The sequence below is a fragment of the Crinia signifera genome, chromosome 19 (genome assembly GCF_055691185.1).
Source record: "Crinia signifera chromosome 19, ASM5569118v1, whole genome shotgun sequence".
Lineage (NCBI taxonomy): Eukaryota > Metazoa > Chordata > Amphibia > Anura > Myobatrachidae > Crinia > Crinia signifera.
Window position 1 is genome coordinate 52,601,797 of NC_139226.1, and position 26,085 is coordinate 52,627,881.

At 45.6% G+C, this 26,085-nt stretch overlaps 1 protein-coding gene across 4 annotated transcripts in view; it reads right to left on the reverse strand.

The window, feature by feature from the left end:
* The window catches only part of CACNG7 (calcium voltage-gated channel auxiliary subunit gamma 7), a 111,932-nt gene that overhangs the window by 26,290 nt on the left and 59,557 nt on the right, over positions 1-26,085 (reverse strand). For all 4 annotated transcript variants that reach the window (XM_083162595.1, XM_083162594.1, XM_083162593.1 and 1 more), the window contains one exon: positions 4,483-4,722. In XM_083162595.1, the coding sequence (XP_083018721.1) occupies positions 4,483-4,678 (196 nt within the window). In that variant the 5' untranslated portion in view covers positions 4,679-4,722. The remainder of the gene's footprint in view (positions 1-4,482; positions 4,723-26,085) is intronic.

The window sequence follows — 26,085 nt, forward strand, 5'->3', positions numbered from 1 at the left end:
TTAAACATGCTAAATAGTGGGCAGAAACCACATATATATTTTATCTCCTGCTCCCCACACAGGAAGGTGCAGATCGAAATAGATGTGATAATTAATCACCAATCACATAGCAATCACAAGCGCACTTTCAGTGCCAAGCGCACATTCAAAACCGTATAAAAGTTACTGGGGGAAAAAAAAAAGTGTCCAATCCACCCCATAATGTGACAATAATGATTATACCTGTGGTCTGGATAAATGAACTGTTAGGGGTCCAGCTGTTGACGTTTATGAATAACTAATGGCCCGATACCTTGCATCAATGATCAATAATCCATCAGAGAAATTCAACAAATAAAAAATTCCCCAACACACCGATCTCAAACTTTTTATGGACTGAATCAGTTGGGAAATGTAACATTTTGGAAGTCTTTAACCCCCCCCCCCTGCCAGCCGCCAGCAAACTGTATAGAATCATGGAAACCAGCAACAAATGTATTTGCAAGAGAGGAACATTTGTATTCTATTTTTGCCACTATGACACTTTTAAGATACAGAAGATATTGACTATCTTACCAAAATGTAATTCTAAGAAAAAGAAATGGATGTGAAATGAATTTGCTCATGAACATGTTAATTTCTAAAACATTCTAGATTATCATCAAGACTGGTAGGTCTGGTACAATTAGGGATTAAAAAACAGTAAGGAGTTTGCACCTCTATCCCCCGCCCTGCCGGAATATATGGCAGTTTGTTCTTGTACTATAAATATACCGTATTCTCTCAGAATTACAAGGAACAAAGAAAACAAAATAAAAAAAAAGAGGAGCAAGTTACAGTATCCCTTTAATGATATTGTATCATCCCATCATACCGGTGCCTGATGGCCAGGGTCGGGCTGGACTGGGGGGGGTCAGGGTGCCATATGCCCCCCAGGCCACTCCACCATCTGGTGTACAGGGCCAGTGGGCCACCTCTTTAGTAAGAAGTATCCTGGTGGTCCAGCGGTTTCTGTACCTTCGGCTGAGATTGGACTGTCACCGTCAACAGCCGGAGGCATAATCCACCATGCAGGGCTATGTACACAGTGTGGTAAGGCTGCCAATGCGCGGCCGTATCACAGACTGCTATTGACTGTGGATCTTCAGGGCTACGGAAGCCCTGTAGGTCCGCAGTTATTACCAAGCTGTGATTCGGCTGCGCATAGGCAGCCTTACTACACTGTGTGGACGGAGACTCTCTCAGCCTGTGCTCAGCTTTGTGTGTCAGAGCTGGGCTGACAGTTTTTCCAAGCAAGGGCAGCAGCACCGACTGTCAGACAAGTTCAACTTCGGACAGCCGGACAAGTTCCCTCCTAAGGGCTATTTCACATGCTCCGGCTCCTGCCGGGCGGCGAAACCCCGCACGGGCAAAAGCCATGCTGCACACAGTAGTTAATAATGGACACAATTGTGTCCATTCACACGTGACGGCCACGACGTTGTAGCCAGATCGCACCACTGGAAGGGACTGCTGCCGGGCTGTGGCCATCCCCACCATTGAAAACTTGTGAGTGCGGCACGGCTTCTTGGCCGTTCGGGGGTTCACAAGCTCCTGGCAGGAGCTGGAGCTTGTGAAATAGCCCTAAGGCTCAGCTTCCTGCTCGTCCTCTGCAGTAGCCCTGCCCCCAAGTCTCTTTCTGTCTTCTACTAATTTCCTCCGGTTCCTGCTTCCTCCTACACTGCACAGGATGGAGAAGGCTGGACCTGTGATCAACTGCAGATCATAACAAAAAGGTAGTCCCTGACCCCTGCAGTCTATCACTACCTTTAACCTGCTACAGTTTCTTTCAATATCTCCCCTGCGGTCCCTCCCACTCTCTCCCTCTTCCCTGCTGTCCCTTTCACTAACTCCCCTGTGGTCTCTCTCACTCTCTCCATCTACTCTGCTGTCTCTTTATCTCTCCTGCTGTCTCTCTATATCCATCTACTCTGCTGTCTCATTAGCTCTCCTGCTGTCTCTCTCACTAACTCCCCCGTGGTCTCTCTCTCTCCATCTACTCTGCTGTCTCTTTCATTATCTCTCCTGCTGTCTCTCTCACTAATTTCCCTGTGGTCTCTCTTTCTCTCCCGTGCTGTCTCTTTAACTATATCCCTAATGGTTTCTTTCACAAACTCCGCTGCAGTCTCTCTCCTTCTCCCCTGCTGTCTCTTTTACTATCTCCCCTGCTGTCTCTTTCACTTTCTTTCCTGTGGTCTCTCATTCTTTCCCATGCTGTCTTTTTCACTCTTTCCCCGTGGTCTCTCTCCCTATCTTCCACCCTGTGCTTTTTCTCTCTATTTCTCTCTCCCCTGCGCTCTCACGCTATCTCCCCCTCCCCTGTGCTATCTCTCTCCTGCGCTCTCTCTTGCTATTGCATTCTCCCCTGTGCTCTCGCTCACTATATCACTCTTCCCTGTGCGCTCTTTTGGTCTCTCTTGCTATCTCCCCCCCTCCACTGTGCTCTTTCCCGGTATCTCCCCCCCCCCCCCCCTCTCGCTCTCTCTTCAAAACGGATCCCTCCCAGGAAGCCCCATGGCCGCCTGGGTCTCTGTGCATGTGCAGGGGGACTTCCAGGTAAGAAACCCGGAAGTCCAGGCAATGTTGGGGATCGCAAATGGCAGCACTTATCAGGAGAGCTGCCCTTTGTGTTGCTTATTGCATATGTCAGTACATATGTGATACTGCATCCCACCCTCTATCACTCCCGCCCTCTATCTCTTATGCTTTCCCCCCATGCTAAAAGTTGCCAGCCAGCCCCTGCTGATGGCCCAGGTATTCCTCCAAACCAAGCAACACAATCCACTCCGGAGGAGAGTTGTCACATGAAATTGATGCATCACTTCTAATGCAGTAAACCTTTTTGAGATGTTGTAGGCCACCTGCCCATATTAGGTAGGTTATTACTTGGCAACATGTTATTCTGTTCCTACCATACTATAAGCGAATCACAAACACTTTCTCCAGAAGACTGTTTTGAATCGCTCTGACCTGCACGCGATTGCACGATGCCCACTCCCACGGGTTGTGAGGTTGGCCCCTAGATAAGAAGTGTTGCATGTCTCACCTATCGACTCTCATTATGGTCGAACGATCGATCATATGTGCTGTTAAGAAAGTACGACCGCTCCTTTGACTGCAGGATGACCTGCATACATGTTGGTCGTATGCAGGTCATCCTGATCTATGGCCAACTTAAGTGTCTGAGACGCAATGCAAAGTAACAAACCATTGATAAATTGTATATGTGACTTTCGGGATAGATGTATGAAGCAGTGATAAGGGAGGAGTTACAAAAAGCCTGGTTCTTTATCACCAGCCAATCAGCATCTAACTGTCCCTTTTTAAACCCAGCCTGTAACTTAACCGTCAGGAGCTGATTGGCCGGTGATAAAGTGTCACTTCTCCCTTATCACTGCTTCATACATCTACCCATTTATATAATACATTAAATAATTCGATAATGAAAATATAGAAAACCAGACTGTTACAGATGTGGCCGTTTTGATCCTTACACGCGAAGGGATCCCGTGAGCGTCTAACCGCGGCATGCTGCAGCTTGTTCATGGGAGCCTTTGCACCATGTAATGCTATGAATTGTGAGTGTGTACCTGAGGGCACATTAATTGCAGCAAAAGAGTTGTGTTTTCTGCAATTAGCTTGTAGGATGAGCAGGGACATATTTGTACTTCTACATTCTGATAACCGAAAACTGCCATCTGCTGGCAGAGAGTAAAACTACATCTCTTTCACACATACAGAAACACAGAGGCAATCACAAGGTACTGTAGCAGACTAGATTTCAATGCTTTTGCTTCGAGCGGGCTTAGCTAGTAATATAGATAATGCATACATTTGTTTGGTTTCTGTAGCTAAAAATAAAAAAGACCATGCGCTCTAAAAGTGCAGACAATATAATCTACAGCATAGCAGAAAAAGCAGTGTATGTTAGCAATGAGTATACAGTATTTTAGCAGTTAGTATACAGTATTTTCTGACATGCACATCAGGTAAATGACACTTAGGGCCTTATTCAGACCTAGTAGCAAGGTTACAATGTTTGCAAATGGACAAAACCATGTTGTACTGCAGGTGGGGCAGATGTAACATGTGCAGAGAGAGTTAACTTTGGGTGGGGTGTAATTAAAACTAGAACCTAAATTGCAGTTTACGAATAAAGCAGCCAATACTTACCACTCACAGAAACAAAATATCTCCTCCACCAAATCTAAACTCTCTCTGCATATAATACATCTGCTCCACCTGCAGGGCCGGATTAAATCTATGCGAGGCCAAACTAATAAAGTTTTGAAGCCAAACTAATAATGTTTTCTTCTGCTCCAGGGGGGCCACTAGTGAAAGGGGGGCCTGGCCCCACCTTAATATGGCTCCTCCCACCTGCAGTGCAGCATGGTTTTGTCCAGCTGCATAAATTGCAACCTTGCCAAGAGGTCTGAAACAGGCTGTCAATGTGGCAGACCTTACCAGCTACAAAGCACACCCTCCAGAGACCAGCATGTAACGCCATCTTTACTTCAGTTGTTTGATTCTGAGGTAGAACAATTCCTTCTTCCACGTAGAGCCAGTAGTCTGTGCTAACGGCTATGCCAACAAGGAGAAGACCACAGGCTCCGAAGACACTACTGAGTAGGGTCAGTGCACGGCTGCTGCAATTACTCATTCTAGGAAGCAGGGGGAAGTCAGCTGAGGATGCGGCACAGTTTCCTGCAGTGCACAAAAAGACAAAACCAAGAAATATATTAATTCAAAAATAGAATTCTTAAAGTAAGGTACTTCTTACAGTTATTTAGTCCAATTAGCAGGTCCTAGGAATTCTAGAATGGAAATTAGAAATTGATTAGCAATTAATTAAGGCGTACAAAAGTAATAGCTGTAATGACATTTTTTATGCATATTTGCATCCAGGGCAGATTTTAATATGGCTGTATAATCATCAAGGCGCTTTTGTGCAAAATGAAAGGTGTTTTTCTTTTATGTTGTGCAAACTAAAGGCCGGACTTAGACCTGTGCTCATCTACGAGTAGATAGCCGCCTCCCAGAGCAAGTACCCACCCTGTGCAAATCTGCGAGTAAACTGCGAGAATATTGCCATCCCCTATGCTGTCCACACGCAATTTACAAGCCATCGGATGATTTTCCCAGTCTGTGCAAATGTGAGTAAATTTAACCCTTCCTCAACTGCGACTGAGACAGGCTGACCGAGGCCATTTCTGAGCTTCGTGGGCCCCATAGCAAAGGCTTGAAAGGGCCCCCCCATGAAAAAAAAAACCACATAGGCCTGCACATTTCAAAAAAAGAGATGAAGGACAATAGGAAGGAGATAGACAATAGGTGGTAGGGATGGGATCTAGCGATGCAGGGTTTTAGGGAGGGGACAGAGACGCAGGGCGGTAGGGAGGGGACAGAGAGACTCAGGGCGGTAGGGAGGGGACAGAGATGCAGTGCGGTAGGGAGGGGATAGAGAGACGCAGGGCGGAAGGGAGGGGACAGAGAGACGCAGGGTGATAGGGAGTGGATAGAGAGGTGCAGGGTGGTAGGGAGGGGACAGAGAGACGCAGGGTGATAGGGAGTGGATAGAGAGGTGCAGGGTGGTAGGGAGGGGACAGAGAGATGCAGGGCAGTAGGAAGGGCACAGAGAGACCTAGGGTGGTAGGGAGGGGATAGACAGACGTAGGGCGGTAGGGAGGGGACAGAGAGACGCAGGGCGGTAGGGAGTGGATAGAGAGATGCAAGGCAGTAGGGAGGGGATAGAGAGACGCAGAATGGTAGGGAGGGGACAGAGAGACCCAGGGTGGTAGGGAGGGGGCAGAGAGATGCTAGATGGTGGGAAGGGAGACACTAGGGGAAGGGGGGATAGTCAGACGCCCGGCAGCAGTTACACTCTAGCAACCAACACTAATAACTAATAATCCACAATTGCATATATACATATAATAAATTATTTAAAATGACATATACAGTACAAGTGTGGTAATTACAGAGCCATAAACATTTACTTACCTCAATCTGCAGTTGCTTCTTTGAAACCTCCTGGCTGTCAGGCTCTCTCTGGTAGTGCTGGCAGACCAGGGGCCAGATTCTCTAAGCTTCAAAAGTGATAAAGTGGAGAGTGATAAACAGCTAGCCAATCAGCTCCTGTCTGACATTTTTCAAACACAGTCTGTGACATGGCAGGTAGGAGCTGATTGGCTGCCTGTTTATCACTCTCCATTTTATCACTTTTGAACTTTAGAGAATCTGGCCCCAGGAGAGAGCGTTACCCCCTCAGCCTGCCGTTTGCAGTGACTGTGTATCCCGACTGGGCCTTGGTCATCTACACTGTCCCCCTGACTGTAGAATACCCGGCCTATGCTGGGCAGTGGCCACCTGGACACCACCCTCCACGTGCGCCGCTACTCCGCATCAGTGATCACATGGCCCTCCCACCGCCGGTGCCCGACATCAGCGCCGCGGTCCACCTTATCCCCTGAGCTGACCGACATCAGGGTCGCCCAGCATCAGTCACCAGACCCGCCCCCCCGCACAGATCGCAGCATGGCATTAGTCACCCAGACCCGACCCCCCTCACAGGCTGCAGCCCGGCATCAGCTGGACCCACCCCTTCCCACAAACTGCTGCCAGTGGTCAGCTACAGCATCAGCGCGGACAGTCACCTGGACACCACCGACATCTAATGAGGCGAGCATCCGGTCTGAACCGCAGTGACAGGGATCCCCTGCAAGGCACTAGCCCGCTACCCGCTGTCAGTGCCAGTGGTCACACGGCCGCCTGCCCGCCCCTGCTAGATATTAGCAGTGAGCTTGCACTGCTCTCTCGCAGGCCACATGAAAAGGATATTAAAAAAAAAACATCCGAATGGTTCAGTAGTAGCAATTGCACTCCCTGCACCCTTTATAATCACGTCACTGCATATATACACATACACACAAATAGACTGTGAGATTATATATATATATATATATATATATATATATATACACACATATATACATATATACATACTAATATATATATATATATATATATATATATATATATATATATATATATATATATAAATAAAGGGAAAACAGGTGAAATGGAGTCTTGAGGTAGAGATTTGCGAACCCCGGTGCGCAAATCGGAGCTGAGTGCGGAGTGTAACCTCTCCTACGTTTTGTGAGTACAGAGTACTCAGTTCATGCTGTTAAGCCAGCGGCAGGTAACAGCCGCATGCTGCGGTACGTGACCCCATCTGTTTGTTCTGTTTTTTATACCAATAAAACTTTTAAAAATAAGTGGTAATACACTATTAGAGAGCCCACTTCTTCCTTTTTTTAGATATAATTGACCCGGTGGATTCGGGAACAGCACAAAGTGGAGCAGACGGCTTAAAAAACAAGCAAAAGTGATTACCCATTCAAAGGAACTCTCACTACAGGTGGAAGGAATTGAGACACCTGACTCTCTGTTGCTCACAGGAATTACACCCTGTCGGACTGGTATCGTTTTGGTCCCTATATTATTTGAATATTTATCTTTGCGCATGTCATTTTCTTTTTATATATATATATATATATATATATATATATATATATATATATATATATATATATATATATATATACATATACACACACACACACACACACAGTGTATATATAATATATGCACACATATAAATACATACTGACTCTCTGTATGAGGACTGGCCCAGGTGGGAATCTGGGACTGGGAGTCTGGGACACTGTTTGTCACTCTGCTGCTCCCTGAGCTCCCTCACGCTGAGGCAGAGACCAGCAGGCACTGCTGCTTCCTCTATCTCTGACCCAGGCCGCGCCCCCGGCCTCCCATTGGACAGCCCACCTGCCCTTCCTCTCATTCGACCGCCCACCCGCCACTCAAGTAAGGGGATTTTTTTTTTTTACTGACAGTGACTGTCATGGCCGCGCCCGCGCCATGGCCGACTCACCTGTGCTTAGGCTGGCAGCTCAGGCAGTGGCAGGCTCTACACAGTGTGACTGACTGTCTGCAGTATTCCAAGTGGCAGCGGGGACTGCCTTACAGTATCTACGCCACTGCATCACACCCTGAAAAGATCAGCCATGCCTACATTTTTATCTGACACTCCCAGAAAACAGCAGGTGTACCCAGGGCCGGATTAAGCCTTTGGGGGGCCTGAGTCACTTTATACAGGGGGCCCCTCCCACTTGTCATTACTGGCCGCAAACTGCACTGGAGAATATTACACTGTCAAGACACAGAGTAAAGGCAGTATAAAACTTGGTCAATGGGTAACTGCGGGGCAGCGGATCAATATAAACACACGTCTTCCAAGAAGAGGAGCAACAGAACACGAGGACATGCACTGACACTAGAGGGAGGAAGATTCAGGGGAAATATGAGGAAAAATTACTGGATAAGTGGAATAGCCTCCCATCAGAGGTGGAAGAGTCAAATAGAGTAGAGCAATTTAAACATGCTTGGGATAGGCATATTGATATCCTTACAAAGATATAAGGATCAAATATGGTTTGAGGTAACATGTTTAGAAAAGGGGCAGACTAGATGGCTGTTCTGCTACTTCTCTTCATTTGAAGACGGTTTCCCTCCTGGACCTTGTTAAAACCCTTGATATATTTGAAAGTTTCTGTCATGTCCCCCCTTTCTCTTCTCTGCTCCAAACTATACATATTGAGATTTTTGGTACTTATGGGCTGCCGATTTTGTGATTGTATGCCTTACCTTAAGGCATACAATCAGATGCGATGCGATGCGATTTGGCATAGGATTCAATGTTAAGAAGGTCCTGTTCATTTCCCCACTATCCAAGTGGGCATAGAGTTGATTTTATATAGCGTTGCGAGCGCAGCGAGCCACCGAGCCCGAAGCGTGGCGAGCGAACGCATATTTCTTAAAAAGTATTCTGTGTCCCCTCGCGGGGCTCGCTACGCTCGCCACGCTTCGGGCTCGCCACAGGTTTATATCCAACTCCATGCCCACTTGGATAGTGGGGAAAGGAAAAGGACCCCTTTTTCCCATTGAATTCTATGTTAAAATGGACTCAGACCATTTTAACATTGAATCCTATGGAAAAATCTTGACCATCGCATCGCATACGATTTGGTCGCATGCGATGCGATGCGTTGCGATTTCTAAATCGGACGCCCAGATACTACATAAGTACCAGATTTTTTTTTAGCCTTTCTAGGTAAATTTTGTGATGTAGGTCATGCACCATTCTAGTTGTTCTTCTTTGTACCGTCTGGAACGTATTTATATCCTACTAGAGATATAGGACCTTATTCAGTGATACAGGGTGAAAATTTCCAGAGATACAGGGTGAAAAAAACCATACTGAAATTTACTTAAACAAATATTAAAAAGCCACAATTCTTTGCCAATTATGAGTTCTGATATGAATCCTATCGAACATCCATGGAACATCCAAGGAAAGAGCAGACCCATACAGCATGGAAGTGGCAACCCATTACATCTGAGACAGCTGGAGCACTTTGTTGATGGCCTCTAAAGGTTGTGCTCCAAAATATTAGGTTAAAGGTGTTTATTGTGTCAAATATTTGACTTAAACAAAAATCAAATACAAAAATCAGATTTTTGGTAAATTTGGAATACACAATGTTGGATGACAATTACTTTTGTCAGTTTAAAAAATATGGGTTATTTTTTCCATGGAAGGGTACCAACAATGTTTGCAGATACTTGCATGGAATTTCTTATTGGCTACTTTTTGGACATCATTGGTGCACCGCGGCTATACGGTCTTTAAAAAGGTACAAATGTTAACATTATTTGATGAACCCCTATTCATGCAGGTATTAATTAGCCTGCTGGTTTCTTAAATTCCCACATTTATCTCTAGATCAACTACTTGAAGCCTATGTTCGCACCTGCAATTGTTACCTAATATTATGCACACCATACCTCCCAACTGTCCCGACTTTGGTGGGGCGGTCCCAGTGTCCCACGGCAGGCGTGGGGGGGTGGCAGTTGGGAGTCCTTCTGCTAAGCAGAGCTTTGGTAGATAGACACTGTGCACATGGCACAACATTTATTACCAAGACAGAGCAACTCACAGAACCGCTGCCATGCCCGAACAGCGGAAAAATGTGAGTGATATTTATAGGCCACCCCCCCAAGTTTCAGGCACGCATGGGAGTCCCAGCTACCTGGTTTCTTGATTTAGGAGGTATGCACACACAATTCTTTGATATACATGGTGTGTTTTTTTTTTGTGATGTGATACGTGCTCCAGCGCACGCACGCGATGCAATCTAGTCCGTAACGCATACAATTATTGTTCCATGTAATCTACATAAGTACCAGATTTTTTTTTAGCCTTTCTAGGTAAATTTTGTGATGTAGGTCATGCACCATTCTAGTTGTTCTTCTTTGTACCGTCTGGAACGTATTTATATCCTACTAGAGATATAGGACCTTATTCAGTGATACAGGGTAAAAATTTCCAGAGATACAGGGTGAAAAAAACCATACTGAAATTTACTTAAACAAATATTAAAAAGCCACAATTCTTTGCCAATTATGAGTTCTGATATGAATCCTATCGAACATCCATGGAACATCTAAGGAAAGAGCAGACCCATACAGCATGGAAGTGGCAACCCATTACATCTGAGACAGCTGGAGCACTTTGTTGATGGCCTCTAAAGGTTGTGCTCCAAAATATTAGGTTAAAGGTGTTTATTGTGTCAAATATTTGACTTAAACAAAAATCAAATACAAAAATCAGATTTTTGGTAAATTTGGAATACACAATGTTGGATGACAATTACTTTTGTCAGTTTAAAAAATATGGGTTATTTTTTCCATGGAAGGGTACCAACAATGTTTGCAGATACTTGCATGGAATTTCTTATTGGCTACTTTTTGGACATCATTGGTGCACCGCGGCTATACGGTCTTTAAAAAGGTACAAATGTTAACATTATTTGATGAACCCCTATTCATGCAGGTATTAATTAGCCTGCTGGTTTCTTAAATTCCCACATTTATCTCTAGATCAACTGCTTGAAGCCTATGTTCGCACCTGCAATTGTTACCTAATATTATGCACACCATACCTCCCAACTGTCCCGACTTTGGTGGGGCGGTCCCAGTGTCCCACGGCAGGCGTGGGGGGTGGCAGTTGGGAGTCCTTCTGCTAAGCAGAGCTTTGGTAGATAGACACTGTGCACATGGCACAACATTTATTACCAAGACAGAGCAACTCACAGAACCGCTGCCATGCCCGAACAGCGGAAAAATGTGAGTGATATTTATAGGCCACCCCCCCAAGTTTCAGGCACGCATGGGAGTCCCAGCTACCTGGTTTCTTGATTTAGGAGGTATGCACACACAATTCTTTGATATACATGGTGTGTTTTTTTTTTGTGATGTGATACGTGCTCCAGCGCACGCACGCGATGCGATCTAGTCCGTAACGCATACAATTATTGTTCCATGTATAGGCACCAATAGAAGGAAAATCAAATAGCCCTAAAAATAATGCGTAAGAAACAGGACAGGTTTTTACTGTTGCGTTTTGCCCAATTTATTTATTTTCCAGGCATTTTAATTGTTGACCATTTTTGTTCTCCCTAAAAATGTCTTGTTTTCAGGTAAAAACATAGAGGTACCAGGAAATGTTCCAAGACCTACTGTATATGTTTTTGCAAAGACAGGGCACTTACAATGGATTAATTTTTTGAGACTTCAGTCAGTCCCCCCCAAAATTCCTTTATAAGAGTCAGTGTCAGGCAGCCTTAGGTGCTAATTGGATACCCCTTTCACACCAGCCTAAAATCCCGGGTTGGGACCGGGAACAACCCGCGACTAGCGCTGGTGTGAAAGGTTCCCGGTCTAAATTCCCGGGTAAAACCCCAGATGGCCCCGCCAGCATCATCCCACTGAGCCTCCCATCGCCTGCCCCCACACATCAGAAAATGCAGGGACAAGGCTGGTGTGAAAGGGCCAAACCCCTAGAATGTCCCTGCATAATCCAGGAACCATATTCCCGGGTAAATCCCTGCATTTTCTGGTGTGAAAGAGGTATGCACCATGGTAAAGGGGGAAATTAGTCCATGGTAAATTACAGAGGGCAATTTAATTTCCCCATTTATTTTCATTGTCTCCCTCCTCAAACCTCCGAGATTGGAATTCTATCCGCTACATGAGAATGCTCCCATTAAAGTAAAGGATAATTTTTCTATAATAACAATCATTGACCTCTGGGCCACATTCCGTAAAGTTGACCACCCTCTTCTCCTGCAGCCTATCTACTCCCTTGGGCTTTGCAGTATTTGGGCTCTCCCATTAGCTTTCTGAACAGCCCTTAAGTGACTGTTTCTGGAACATCCATGCCAACTCTACAAGCCTGAGTCCTTCCAAGGCTGTTCTTGCCATTTACTTTTCACATAAAGGGCGGGATGTACTAACGGGAAAATGCGGTAAAACCCCCGTTTTACCTCATTTTCCTATGTATCAATACCCGTCCGCCCCGTTTTCGCAAGGGAGGGTATCGCCACCCTCTGGGTGGCGATACCCTATAGAAGCCTATGGGCTTCTTTCGCCGCCCGACGTCCACGCGCCCACCCCCTCCCGTCCTCCTGTAATCATCTCCTCCCCCTGGTGTCACAGCCGGCAGGACATCCGGCTGCAGGGGGGAGGAGGAGACACAGGGGGACGCTTGCAGCCGCCGGGAGGTGACGGAGACCCCCGCAGTCCACATCACAGGTATCGCGGGGGTCTCCGTTACCGCAGCCCGATGCTGGCCGCATATGTTAGTACATATGCGGTAGCATCGCGGCGGCTGCCGTGCGAAGGGCGGAGATGTATGTTGATACATCCCGCTTAAAGCCATAACAAACTCCTAACCAAGGCATTTTTGCTGTTAGTTTGTACAGTCAGAAATGAACTTTACAGTAAGTAAAAGCGGTGTTCTATGAATTTTCTGCAAAACCTGATTGTGTAATCGCACATTATGTAACACATTTGATTCTTCTCTTACCACGACAATTGTATACTAATAAAATAGGTGTCAATGTTCTGAGAAAATAAATGCTGCAAAGCTCTGTGTGAAGAGATTATGCAAGTTGGAATTTTACATCAACAAAATCTTCAATTTAAGGGGGAGAGCAGTAAAATAGATTTGTGATCGCGCAAAAATACATATGGAGGAATGTACATCCATCGCCCGTCTCTGCATTCTTACTAATCGCATATGCACTAACATATGCGATTAGTAATGCAAGCGACCAGTGGCGTAGCTACGTTTTGGGCGCCCCCCCCCGTTAGGGGGGGGCGCCCATACCCACCCCCCGCCACCGTCCCGTCGAGCACCCCCCCCGGCCGCCCCGCCGCCTATGCTAACCCCCTCCCCCGCAGTCTTACCTATCGCGCTGGGACCAGCAAGATACGTAAGTCTGCGGGGGATTGGGGGGTAGGTAACTATAGCACCGCAGCCCCCGGCGCCCCCACATGTACAGCTCCCCCCTGCGGTGGCGGGGGCTGCGGTGCTATAGTTACGCCCCTGCAAGCAACAGCTCTTGTGATAAGAGCTGTCCCTTGAGTCGCGGCTCAGACGTTGGACATCTGGGTCTGGGGAGAGAAGCCCATAGGCTTCTACAGGTTATTCTTACTAAAAGCTGGCGATACCCTCCGCAGCACTGACCCGGGGGAGGGGCATTAGAGCATACAACAGGGTTTTTACAGCATTTTCGGGTTAGTGCCCCCCGCCCACAGGATCAGAGATAAGTAGTCCCATGTGTTACCGTGGGTCTGGTGGCTGCTTTTCAGGGTTCCAGATGATCAATCAGAAACACTGTGGGTGGGCTCTCCCAGCATGCCCCACGGGCGGGCCGCCACTCTGAGCATGCGCAGAGGGACTCCTGGGTCTCAGATCTGGAAGTCCAGGGACGGCGCCGCATCCCAAGGGACAGCGCTTATCGCAAAAGCTGTCTCCTGCGTTACTAATAACTTATATGTTAGTCCAAATGCGATTAAGAAGAATGCGGTAGCCGGCAGAGAATGTTAGTACATCCCGCCCAGTGTGTGAGCTTGCTGCTGCCACCCTAAGTAATGTGCCCTGCTGAAGATCATACATTGTTTATGTGAAGAAGAGTTTTTTTCTGATGTAGGGGGTGAGAGTGGCTAAGGACACTTACAGTAAGTTCATCACCCCCTATCTGTTTTGCTCCTCATGGTCACTTATAGCAACATATTACATACCTCATCTGAAAGCAGACTTGCCTACCCTCCAGCATTTAGCGGAAGGCTCCCGGTTTTTACAGGAGCCTCCAGCTGCCCCGCAAACCTGCCCCTACCTCCCAGTTTTTGCGGGGCCTTCAGCACAATCCCGACTGCGCATGCGCGCGCACCGCTTTCGGGGGACCTGCACGGCGCACGCCATGATGACAGCCGGCCACCGCAGGGTTGTGGCCGACCGACGTGCTGTATTGGGAAGAAGAGGAAGTCCGTGCATGCAGCAAGAGGAACAGGAATGCTCGTCAGCCAGGGCTTCCCTGATGCTGGCCCCGCCCACCCACTCACACAGTGAGCTCCGTGCAATGCTGTTCCTGGAAGTTCCTGGCCTGCATCCACCACACTGCCAGCTCCCTGCACCTCCCAGGAAGGGGCAACACAGCCAGGTGAGTGCTGTGTACTGTGGGAGTGACGGGCTGTGTGTAATCTGGCACTTGTATGATTTACTGTGGGGCTATGTGTACTAGTGTGGGGGAGAGGGGGCTGTAATATGACTGTGGGTACTCTGTGTAATGTGTGTGTGGGGGGCTGTGTATAATGTAACACTGGGGGGGCTGTGTATAATGTAACACTGGGGGGGCTTTGTATAATGTAACACTGGGGGGACAGTGTATAATGTAACATGGGGGGCTGTGTATAATGTAATATGGGGGCTGTGTATAATGTAACATGGGGGACTGTGTATAATGTAACATGGGGGCTGTATATAATGTAATATAGGGTGGGCTGTGTATTATGTAACATGGGGGGCTGTGCATAATGTAACATGGGGGGACTGTGTATAATGTAACATGGGGTGCTTTAGTACTATAGCATACCTCCCAATTGTCCCAACTACAGCAGGACAGTCCCGCTATTTGGAGAATGACCCGCTGTCCTTGCCACATGGGTAATTGGGGGGAGCCGAAGTTCACCACTGCTTTGCTCTGCAGAGCAGCTGGTGATCGCTGAAGTGATACCGTAAGCCTGCACATGGCATCTCTTCAGTGCAGGGACAGAGGGAGTGCAGGCAGGGAGCTGCCCAGCTGCTAGGAATGATGAAAATGGGGGTTGTGGTGCTAGTCCATGCCCTCTCCCCAAGGCCACACCCACCTGGTGTGTAGCTCTGCCCATTCTTGGGCCGGCCGCGTCTACGGCGCGGCAGGTCGCAGTTTGAGGCGGCACGGCGCATTTTACTAGCACCTGGAATCTCCCTGAAACTAGTTTTCAAAAGTAGGCAAGTATGTCTGAAAGGACAAAAAGCAAGCCCCGAGCTTGTGTCATATCCTATATAATAAAGGGCTAACATTGCTCCTCACCTCTACAGAGGGATTCAAGTGTTGTGTGTTCCAGCAGCCACTAAATGGCACTGACTGATCAAATCAAGTGTTGCTTATTTCAGAGGTGCAGCCGCCAGCGCTGACATTATGGTTACATGGACAGGCTGGTAACTAGCAGTTCTATAGATCTTAAAAAACTGTGCATTTTTGTGTATTTTGACCTACAATATCACCCACTTTTTTAATGTAATGTTGCCCAGTCAGTGTTAGGTGTAAATTTACGAAATATTCTAAAACAGGTGATGTTGCCCATGGCAACCAATCAGATTATGTCAATAATTTCTCTACTGCAGCCTTGAAAAGTATAAACAGAATCTGATTGATTGCTACTTTATTATTATTATTATTATAATTTTATTTATAAGGCGCCACAAGTGTTTCGCAGCGCCGTACAAAGGAACAATACAGGGAGACAAAAACTTAGCATAACATTGAATAAATAACAAAAATACAGTACAAATAAAGAGCACCACAGTTCAATACACATTACAGCTTAAATGTAAGTAGTGAGGACCCAATCAACATACAACTAGAGGCTTGAGGCCAATGATGGAGATGAGTATGAAGATGGTCACTGAGTGTTGGAGTAAAGGAGAGCTGTGAGTGAAATGTGAAGAGAAGTGGGCTTTGACAACAGGAGGGAAGAGGGCCCTACTCGGAGGAGCTTACAATCTAGTAGGAAGGGGAGACAGACAGATTACAAGAGGTGCAAGCGAGGGGGTGGTGGTTAGATAGCAGGATGTAAACAGGAAACAGGCAAGGGGTCAGAGAACCAGCTGGTTTATGCAGTGGAAGGGTACGCTTTGATGAATAGGTGAGTTTTCAGTGCCCGTTTGAAGCTTTGCAAGGTCGGGGAGAGTCTAATGGAGCGAGGGAGTGCGTTCCACTGAAGGGACAACATCACCCTACGGACAACATCACCTCTTATTTTTTAGAAGCTTCAGTAAATTTACCCCCTAGAGTGCAAAATTTGTTCTGACCTCTGGTGTCTTCCTGTAACTCTATGCTACTTAGTAATTATATGTTATGAGAGAGAGAGAGAGAGAGAGAGAGAAAGAGAGAGAGAGAGAGAGAGAGAGAGAGAGAGAGAGAGAGAGAGAGAGAGAGACACTCAGCTCCTCATGGCCATGCTTCAGTCTGTATTTAAAAGGCCCAGAGAGAAGACACTTCAGACCACTCTGGGGGGTGCACTGGCTTGTCATTAGGCCCCACCCCCAACAAAGAGAAACCCCAGTGATTTGTTATTGAGTCCTTCACACAGCCCCAGCGATTGCCGGTGAATGTCATACCATCCTGCCTGTAGGATATGGGCTAGCTACCTTATCTCTTCCAGGGCTGTGGGGGACTAACCCAAAAATTGTGTGTCTCCTTCCGGAAGGTTAGATAAGCTTGTTTTCTGCATGTTAGAGGTTCTTATCATTCAGGCTTATTAACCTGTTGGTTAGGGAAAGGAATACTTCATACTGTATGCTATTGTAATTAGTGATGTGCACTTTTCGCGTTTTGGATTTTGGGTTCTGATTACCTTCAGGTTTTGGGTTCTGATTACCCTAAACATTTTGGGTTCTGATTTTCTATTTTTAAAGCACTAAAACTGCTAAAATTGCAGAATTTTTTTTCTTGTTTGCTCCTACGCTATTATTAGCCTAAAGAACATTAATTTCCACTCATTTCAAGTCTATTCTGAACACCTCACAAAATTAGTTTTAGGGCAAAAGGTTGCACAGAGGTAGCTGGATAACTATGCTAAGCCACACAATTGAGCGGCACAAACATGTGGCCAGTGCCGGTGCAAGGCGCCGGTGCGCCCCAGGCTGGACTACTACTACTCACTACTTTAGTTCCTGAACTAAACACTGATTTAGGAAGGGTCTTCAGGTGACGTATAAGGGAGGATGTCCCTAGGTTGGCAAGATCCTTACCCCTGCTTATTGGAGCTTTACATAAGCTTCATAAGGCAATACATTTGTTGTCCGGATTCGGATAAAGAAAATTCCAGGCATGACGATGGGCTTTTTCATCCCATGGACAACAACTGTTTCCCCCCTGGTGCCTCATTTAAGCAAACCACCTCAGCATCCTCCTCGTCAACTTCCTCCTCAGCGCCAGCTATACCAATATACTCCTCTCGGTCTACAACATTGACATCTTCATTATGTAAATCAGGAACTGCACTGTGGGTGATCCTTCCAGCATATGCAGAGTGCTGAAAATGGTGGAAGGAGCCACCACTTCCTGTACAGCGATGGGAAGGTCAGGCATCGCAACCACCAACACCCTGTGATGTCCCATGTGATAACATGTCTTCTTTAGCAGGCAGAGATGTTTGCTGTATTTTTGATGACAGTTGAAATCTCTTCAAATTTCCAAAGGGGGGAGTAGGAGGGCTTGCATGGTCATGTGTAGTTAAAACACCAGTCATGAATACAGGCCAGGGCCTTAACCGTTCCTTGCCACTCCGTGTCATAAACGGCACATTGCCAATTTTACATTTCCCCTCCAATGATTTGGATTTTTTTTTGTTCCTCCTTTTACTCAACTTTGGCTTTTTGGATTTTAAATGCCCCGTACTTTGACACTGGACATCGGCCTTGGTAGACGATGCTGATATCATGTCATCGCCTACTGTATGTCATCATTACTACTTGCATTAGAAGCAGATTCAGAAGTAAGAGGAAGCGGACCTTCATCTTTCCCTAGTTAATTCTCCATATTTTGGATCTCCATAATTTTTGTGGAGTTATGCAATATATTACACCACAGGACAGCACCACTGGAGTGCAAGTATATATGGCAGTAGATGCACCAATAGAGAGGTGTTAAATATATATATATATATATATATACACGGCAGTAAATTAATTATGCACCCCCAGAGAGATATTATATATACGGCAGTAAATTAATTATGCACCACCAGAGAGATAATATATATATATATATATATATATATATATATATATATATATATATATATATATATATATATATATATATATATATATATATATATATATATATATATATATATATATATATATATATATATATATATATATAGCAGTAAATTAATTATGTACCACCAGAGAGATATTATATATACAGCAGTATATTAATTAGGCCCCACCAGAGAGATATTATATATACGGCAGTATAATTAATATACACCAGCAGAGATATTATTTTATTTAGTAGATGCGCCAGTACACTATTAATTTATTAATATTTATCTATATGTCAGACTCAGTACAGTAGATGCACCTGCAGAGAATATGTTTACTGGTTATATAAGGCTGTAAAAAAAACACCAGCAGGGAGGTATTATACAGCAGATGCACAAGCAGACTGGTATACAAGTGGTTAATAAGTTTAACAACAGTGCACACTGCACAGTCATATACACTTGTCTGATTGAAGTGGCCAGGTAGAGGTACTACTGACTGTGCTGGCAGCCAGCCACTGGCAGTGCAGAGCACACACCACCAGAGAGCAGAGCAGACAGTGGCACTAGTAGGCACTGGCAGTCGCCCCAGCAGCAAAAGAAACACAGCTCCAGTCCCTTACCTACCTAAACTGAAACTAAATGTTAAACAACGTAACGTGAAAAAAAAACGTTTCAAGATCTGAAGCATTTATAGGACTGATGTAACTGTAACATGTTTAGACAGCAGCTTGTCAATTCCAAAACATTACATTTAGTGATGTATGTTGTTAATGAGGAGAAAAAACTACAAAGGACCCGAGAAACACATTATACAGCACCTGCATTCCCCCAATAACATCCTATAAAGCTGGTTTTCACTGGATTATAACAGTGTCAGCTAAAATGGTTTTAATATAGAACATAATATTAACATTAATATAGAACCTAACATATAACAATCAGAGTATACCATAACCAATTTGCCTGGTGCCCTCTAGCATTAGTTCTGCCTCTGACATCGCACCCCTTCCTCAACACAGCACCCATCACCGCAGATTACAGCAGCAGCCAGCAACATCCATAACCCATAACCCTTCACACATAGCAATCCTCAATTTGGTGTCCTGTGTCAGACAGAGCATTGGTGCCCCCCCTATATGAAACAGGGACAGTGCGCGCCAAAGGCGCACTGCCCCAAAAAGATGTAAGCGCTTGGTGGGAAGGGGCATAGCCACAAAAAAGTACCCCTAATTCAAGTTAAATCATACAGTATTACAACCTTTTTCACATTACATAACGTGATCGTGTCCCTCGTTCACGTTAAATCACACATGATTGCTCCTTATTCACATTACACCACACAGTAATACTCCTTATTCGCCGGATAAGCAGCTGTGAGATGATTCCTGCAATCTAAAAAGAGAAAACGGTATTTGTTTCCTAGCACGGCGCCCCTCGCATACCATGCCATAAGGTATGTGATGGTATGCGATGCGATGCAATGCAATATTCGGGAAAATGACCCAGAATGTACAATTAAATATCGTATAGCACCGCATGCCAGCAAATGGCATACAATGCGATTTTTAATTGTACAACAATGATGGGTGCTTACAATGTTAAATGCACCCCCATTGTCAATGCCACCCCAACTATCAACGCGAACCCGAAGCGTGGCGAGCACTGCGAGCCCGCGAGGGGCGGCGGTACGCGTCCTCCGACCTTTTCTTACCCCCACTATCCACATCGGCGTGGAGTTGATACTAGATAGTGTGGCGAGCACAGCGAGCCACCGAGCCCGAACCGTGGCGAGCGCAGCGAGCCCCACGAGGGGATGCGGAATACATATTAAGTAATCCGCGTCCGCTCACCACGTTTTGGGCTCGGTCGGCTCACTGCGCTCGCCACACTGTCTTAAATCAACTCCACGCCGACGTGGATAGAGGAGGTATGAAGAGGTCAGAGGACGCATACCGCCGCCCCTCGCGGGCTCGTTGCGCTCGCCACGCTTCGGGTTGGCGTTGATAGTGAGGGTGGTGTTGACAATGGGGCTGAATTTAACATTGAAAGCACCCATCAGGCTGCTTGTACAATTAAAAATCACATTGCATGCCGCTATATTGCATGCGATGCGATACACTGCGATGGAAATCGGGGGTGCCGTGCTAGGAAACAAGTACTGAGAAAACAATTCTGTGCCCTGGACTTAGTGCTAGGGACCCATGAGATGAGGTCACCTGGATGCTAATGGGTGGGCCAATATTTTTTGGACAAAAACAATGCAAAGATTCTCAATTTTGTTTAGCAGTGCTTGGCATTACAAAGTGTGTATTGAGTTTATAAAAGTTGGTCTAGTCTAGTGTATGATCAGCATTAGAAATGTGATATATGCAAGTTGCTAATTCAATCTCCTGCTCTTTCCTTGTTGCACAAAAGGGACCGATTCAGACCTGCGAAAAATAATTTGATGGTTACTCAATCGAATGATTTTTCCTCTGATCATTATGAACAGTAAGCCAGGACGTACTTTTCATTTGAATGCTTCATGACAAATTGGGGGCAGGCGCTTACGTCATGTGATGTCAGCCGCCTGTCCCGAGCAGGCACGGGAACACCTACTTTCAGGCGGGCCTGTCCAGCATTTCTATGGGCCCACCCACAGTTTTTGTGGGCATGCCCAAGAAACGCCGGGTGCCTACCCCAGAATGCCCCTGGATTGTGTATCAGGCGGTGAGCAACCTGGCAAATGAAATATTCGCTGCAGGGGTTTGCACATTCGCAGACCCGCCATGCGAACAGGTCTGAATTGGCCCCAAAAACAATAGGCATAAAATGTAAAAATAATACCAAGTCAGCCATCTGCAGCTGTAACCACAGATTCCATTCATTATTATCCAGTAAGTGAAACAACCAATCTTTTTTCAATACAATTCTTCTGATCACTAGAACTCATTTGCATTTCTGTTGGCTTCAATACTACTGCCACATATTATCCCTTTCATGTTGCAGCTCTCATCTTCAGTATATAAATATATATAAAGTATACACTACAAGTAAAAGACCTGCTGGCTGTATAAATCGTATTACCTTAGTAAAATAAGCGGAAACAATCATTCCCTTATAATAGCTTATAAAAATAGGACAGCGTTAAAATATTGCTTTTATATAACATATTAACTATACGCCAATCTCTGATTATAAAAAGCGAAGCTCTACATTAACCACACATATCAACTAAAGATGTAATGGTTTAAGGAAATACACTGTCACCGTCATATGTACTACCGCTATACAGTATATCAGGGGTACAGGATTTTGGTTCTTTCAAAGCACAGATCCGCATATTATTTTCCTAAAAGATCTGCCACCATACCAGGCTATATTATTACTGGAGTGCCGCAAGGCTGTGAATTAACCCCTGTTCTCTATTCCATCTTTACATCCGACTGCAAGCGGGTTTACACTTCTAATACCATCATTAAATTCGCGGACGATACAACACTGATTGATAATAATGATGAAATGGCATATAGGGATGAGATTCAGCATCTGGCTGATTGGTGCGGTGTAAATAATCTCTTTCTTAATGCTAGTAAGACCAAGGAGATCGTGGTAGATTTTCGGAGGAAAAAATATATCCCGATCATGCCGATACAGATTAATGGTACGTGTGTGGAACGGGTCTCTAGCTTTAAATTTTTGGGTACTCAGATTTCTGAGGACCTAACATGGTCAGTTAATATTAAATGCTTGGTAAAACAGGCTCATCAACGCCTTTTTTTCCCTTCGGATGTTGAAAAACATCAACTGTCACAGCGCACATTGCTAAATTTCTACCGATGTGCAGTGGAGAGTATTTTGACCAGTTGTATCTCTGTTTGGTATGGGAATTGTACCGCTGCAGAAAGGAAACTTATACAGAGGGTAATCAAACTGGCCCAACGGATAATGGGTACTACTCTCCCGTCTGCTGAGGAGATTCAGAGTAAGCGCTGTTTGCGCAGAGCTCATAACATTTTAAAAGATAACACCCTCCCGGCAAATCGTTTATTTGGGTTACTACCGTCAGGCAGGCATTTTAGTTGTTTACCGAGTAGGACTAGTAGGCTGAGGAATAGCTTTTTTTCCGAGGGCTATTGTAGAATTAAATACGAAATTTGGTCAGGGGAGGGGGGTTAATGGGTTTTAAGTATTCATTGTAAATTGTTTATGGATTTCTGTTTTTTTTACTGTATGTCCGTATTCGGATGGATGCTAAATTGAATTTTGTCGCCCTAAATTAGGGTGATGACAATAAAGTGGTATCTATCTATCTATCTATCTATCTATCTATTATGTATTGTGAACACTACTGATACATTGCCACCTTAATGCTGCCGGTGACTGACCACTACTGTTTGCTTGTGACATTCACCTTGTATTCTGCTCAGCACACGTACTGCCCATTGTGACAGCTGTCTGGGTCTTGTCACAGGGTCACCTGGTTCACGCGCGGCAGAGGCTGCTGCTTAGTGGGATTATCCTACGGTTTCTCAGACTGAGGCTTCTGTGAGCAAGTGTCAACCTACTGGAAAGCCACATTTCCTGACCACTGTCCTCAAGGCACACTAAACAGTCCTGGTTTTAAAGATTGGCATACTTGAGCACAGGTGGTGTATTTAGGGCCTGATTCTAGTTGATGTGGGACGGCAATGTTTTTGTTCTATGCATGTGCATGCAAGCATCATGGTGAATATTCGCAGGGCGCTCGCACACAACAGTTTGGGATTTTGGGGGGCTAAATCATGTCCCTCTTTTTAGGATATGGAGCAGCTAATGTCAGAAAGTGATACTGCTACCCAGGAATGAAATGTGATGGCCAAACACATTTGCGATATGCATACACATTTGCAACGTAGAAGCCAGGATTTTGTACGCCATTGTGATCGCAAGGCAAATGTAACTAATAAATAGATGGCTAAAGCTTTATAAAATATTAGTACCCAAACACAGATTGCTGACAGTTCCGCAGAGCACCAGTAAAATGAGGGGGCATGGCTAATGGCGGAGGTGTGGCCAGACCTCCTGTTGTGAAGCGGCCATGCAGGGGACGCCAGTGTCTAATCCAGTGGTGTGCAGGTTTATTCGCACCACCATGCATGGGGAGATATGACGACAGGCTGCCGCTTTTCCTCAGTTCAGCACACAGCACTAAGCAACGTGTACTGGGGTGGGGAGAGAGGCTGCAGCAGCGGCAATTAGTTTGCTCTCTCACTGCCCACACTATTTAATTAATAGTTTTCAGCTACAGAGTTCAATCTGCAAATAGCCACATACAGTAATGGAGGGGATTCTGCGCTGCATACAGCTCTGTAAGTAGCCACATTCTGAATACAAATAAGTTGCTAATGGAATGCTAATTCCACTATTTGCAAATCTTCAGGTATACGCCCACTGTTTCTTCATCCGCAGACATCATTTTTCACTTACTGGGTGCAAGAGGTCGAGCTGTGAAAGGTGTCCCCTTGGCATATGCATGATATAGGTTAGGACACAACTCTGGCTACATGTCCACAACAATTTCAAGAACTATAACAAGATGGTTCCCTTTGGAGCATCAACCCAGCTGACCACCAGAAAATGCATCTGAATCACAGAGTTATTCATAGATGCCTACAGATGTGACCTCATACATCATTGCTGCAGTCCTGCCAGACAGCCCCTCATAATAGAGCAGGCACTGTTAGAATGTTAGTGTTGGGCATTTTTTGTTGTGTCAGTTCAAGAAACTGCATATGGTGCTACGAGGCCAGCTAATACAAAGTTGGGTACGCAGTTGATTAGAGTGCCAGACTAATGAGGACACTTTGGTAGTAGTAATAGTATCCTGTGTCATACCCTCCAACATGACCCATTCCATTCGGTACACAATGCTCTGTTCCTGGACGTCCCTGGTAATGTATGATTGTCATCACCTGTGTTGAAACACCCTTCTCTTCAATTACCTAGTTCCACACAGGTGCTGGCAATCATACATTACCAGGGACGTCCAGGAACAGAGCATTGTGTACCGAATGGAATGGGTCATGTTGGAGGGTATGCTGTGTTGTGTCATGTGACTAGCAGGCACTCCTGTGCAGTGTCATGTGACTAGCAGGCACTCATGTGCAGTGTCATGTGACTAGCAGGCCCTCCTGAGCAGTGTCCTGTGACTAGTAGGCCCACCTGAGCAGTGTCCTGTGACTAGAAGGCTCTCTTGAGTGGTGTCATGTGACTAGCAGGCACTACTGAGCAGTGTCATGTGACTAGTAGGCCCTACTGAGCAGCGTCATGTGACTAGCAGGCACCCCTGAGCAGTGTCATGTGACTAGCAGGTACTACTGAGCAGTGTCATGTGACTAGCAGGCCCCCATGAGCAGTGTCATGTGACTAGAAGGCACTCCTGAGCAGTGTCATGTGACTAGCAGGCACTACTGTGTGGTGTAATGTGACTAGCAGGCACTACTGAGCAGTGTCATGTGACTAGCAGGTACAGAGGGTGCCTGAAAAACAAATTGCTGGAAGATTTTGAGGACAGGTTTGGCCACAGCTGCACTATGGAGTATCAAATATATATTTTCTTACCATCAAATCAGGCTTGGGTGGTCCCTGCACATGACTCTGAATCGGCTTTAATACTTTACTTGCCCCAGAACAGCAAAGAGGCTTCAGAATCCTACTGAAGGTCATGTTCCCAGCCACCCAAAGAGAGCTCAAGTCGTCCAGAGCCTGTCCCTGTCCGCCTAATGCTGCCCATGTTAGGTGGGCAGTCTACATGGCAAGTGATGCAATTTGTGTCATATTTCAATGCTCCATGCTATTACAGGTAATCTCAGCATTGTATAGGGGACAGGGCTACAATGATGCAATTGGGACTACCCACTTTACACAGGAAATGCCTATTTAAGACTATGGGGGTTATGCTGGTTCACTCGCAAAGGCACAATCACTCTCTAATGGACAAAACCATGTGCACTACAGGTGGGACTGATGTAACATGTGCAGAGAGAGTTAGATTTGGGCGGGGTTTGTACTTCAAACTGATATCTACAGTAAATTGCAGTGTAAAAATAAAGTCAGTATTTACTCTGCACAGAAACAATAAAACACCCAAATCTAATTATCTCTGCACGTTGCATCAGCCCCACCTACAGTGCATATGGTTTTGTCCATTAGAGAGTGATTGTGCGCCTTTACGAGTGAACCAAAATAACCCCAAGTAATACATGAAAGTTAACGGGCTATTTTATGCTATCCATTAATTAAGTTTCCTTGTGTCATAATTAAATATTTAATACTTAGATATATATTTAATACTTAGATACTTAGAGATATTTTGCTTTTGCGATCCATTCAGAATCAGGCCCAGAATGGATTAATGTTTACTTAGCAGAAGCGTGGCGAGCTCTGCCAGCCCGCGAGGGGTGGTGGTACGCGTCCTCCGCCCTTTTCATACACCCACTATCCATGTCGGCATGGAGTTGATTTTATATAGTGTGGCGAGCGCAGCGAGCCACGAAACCCGAAGTGTGGCGAGCCCTGCGAGGG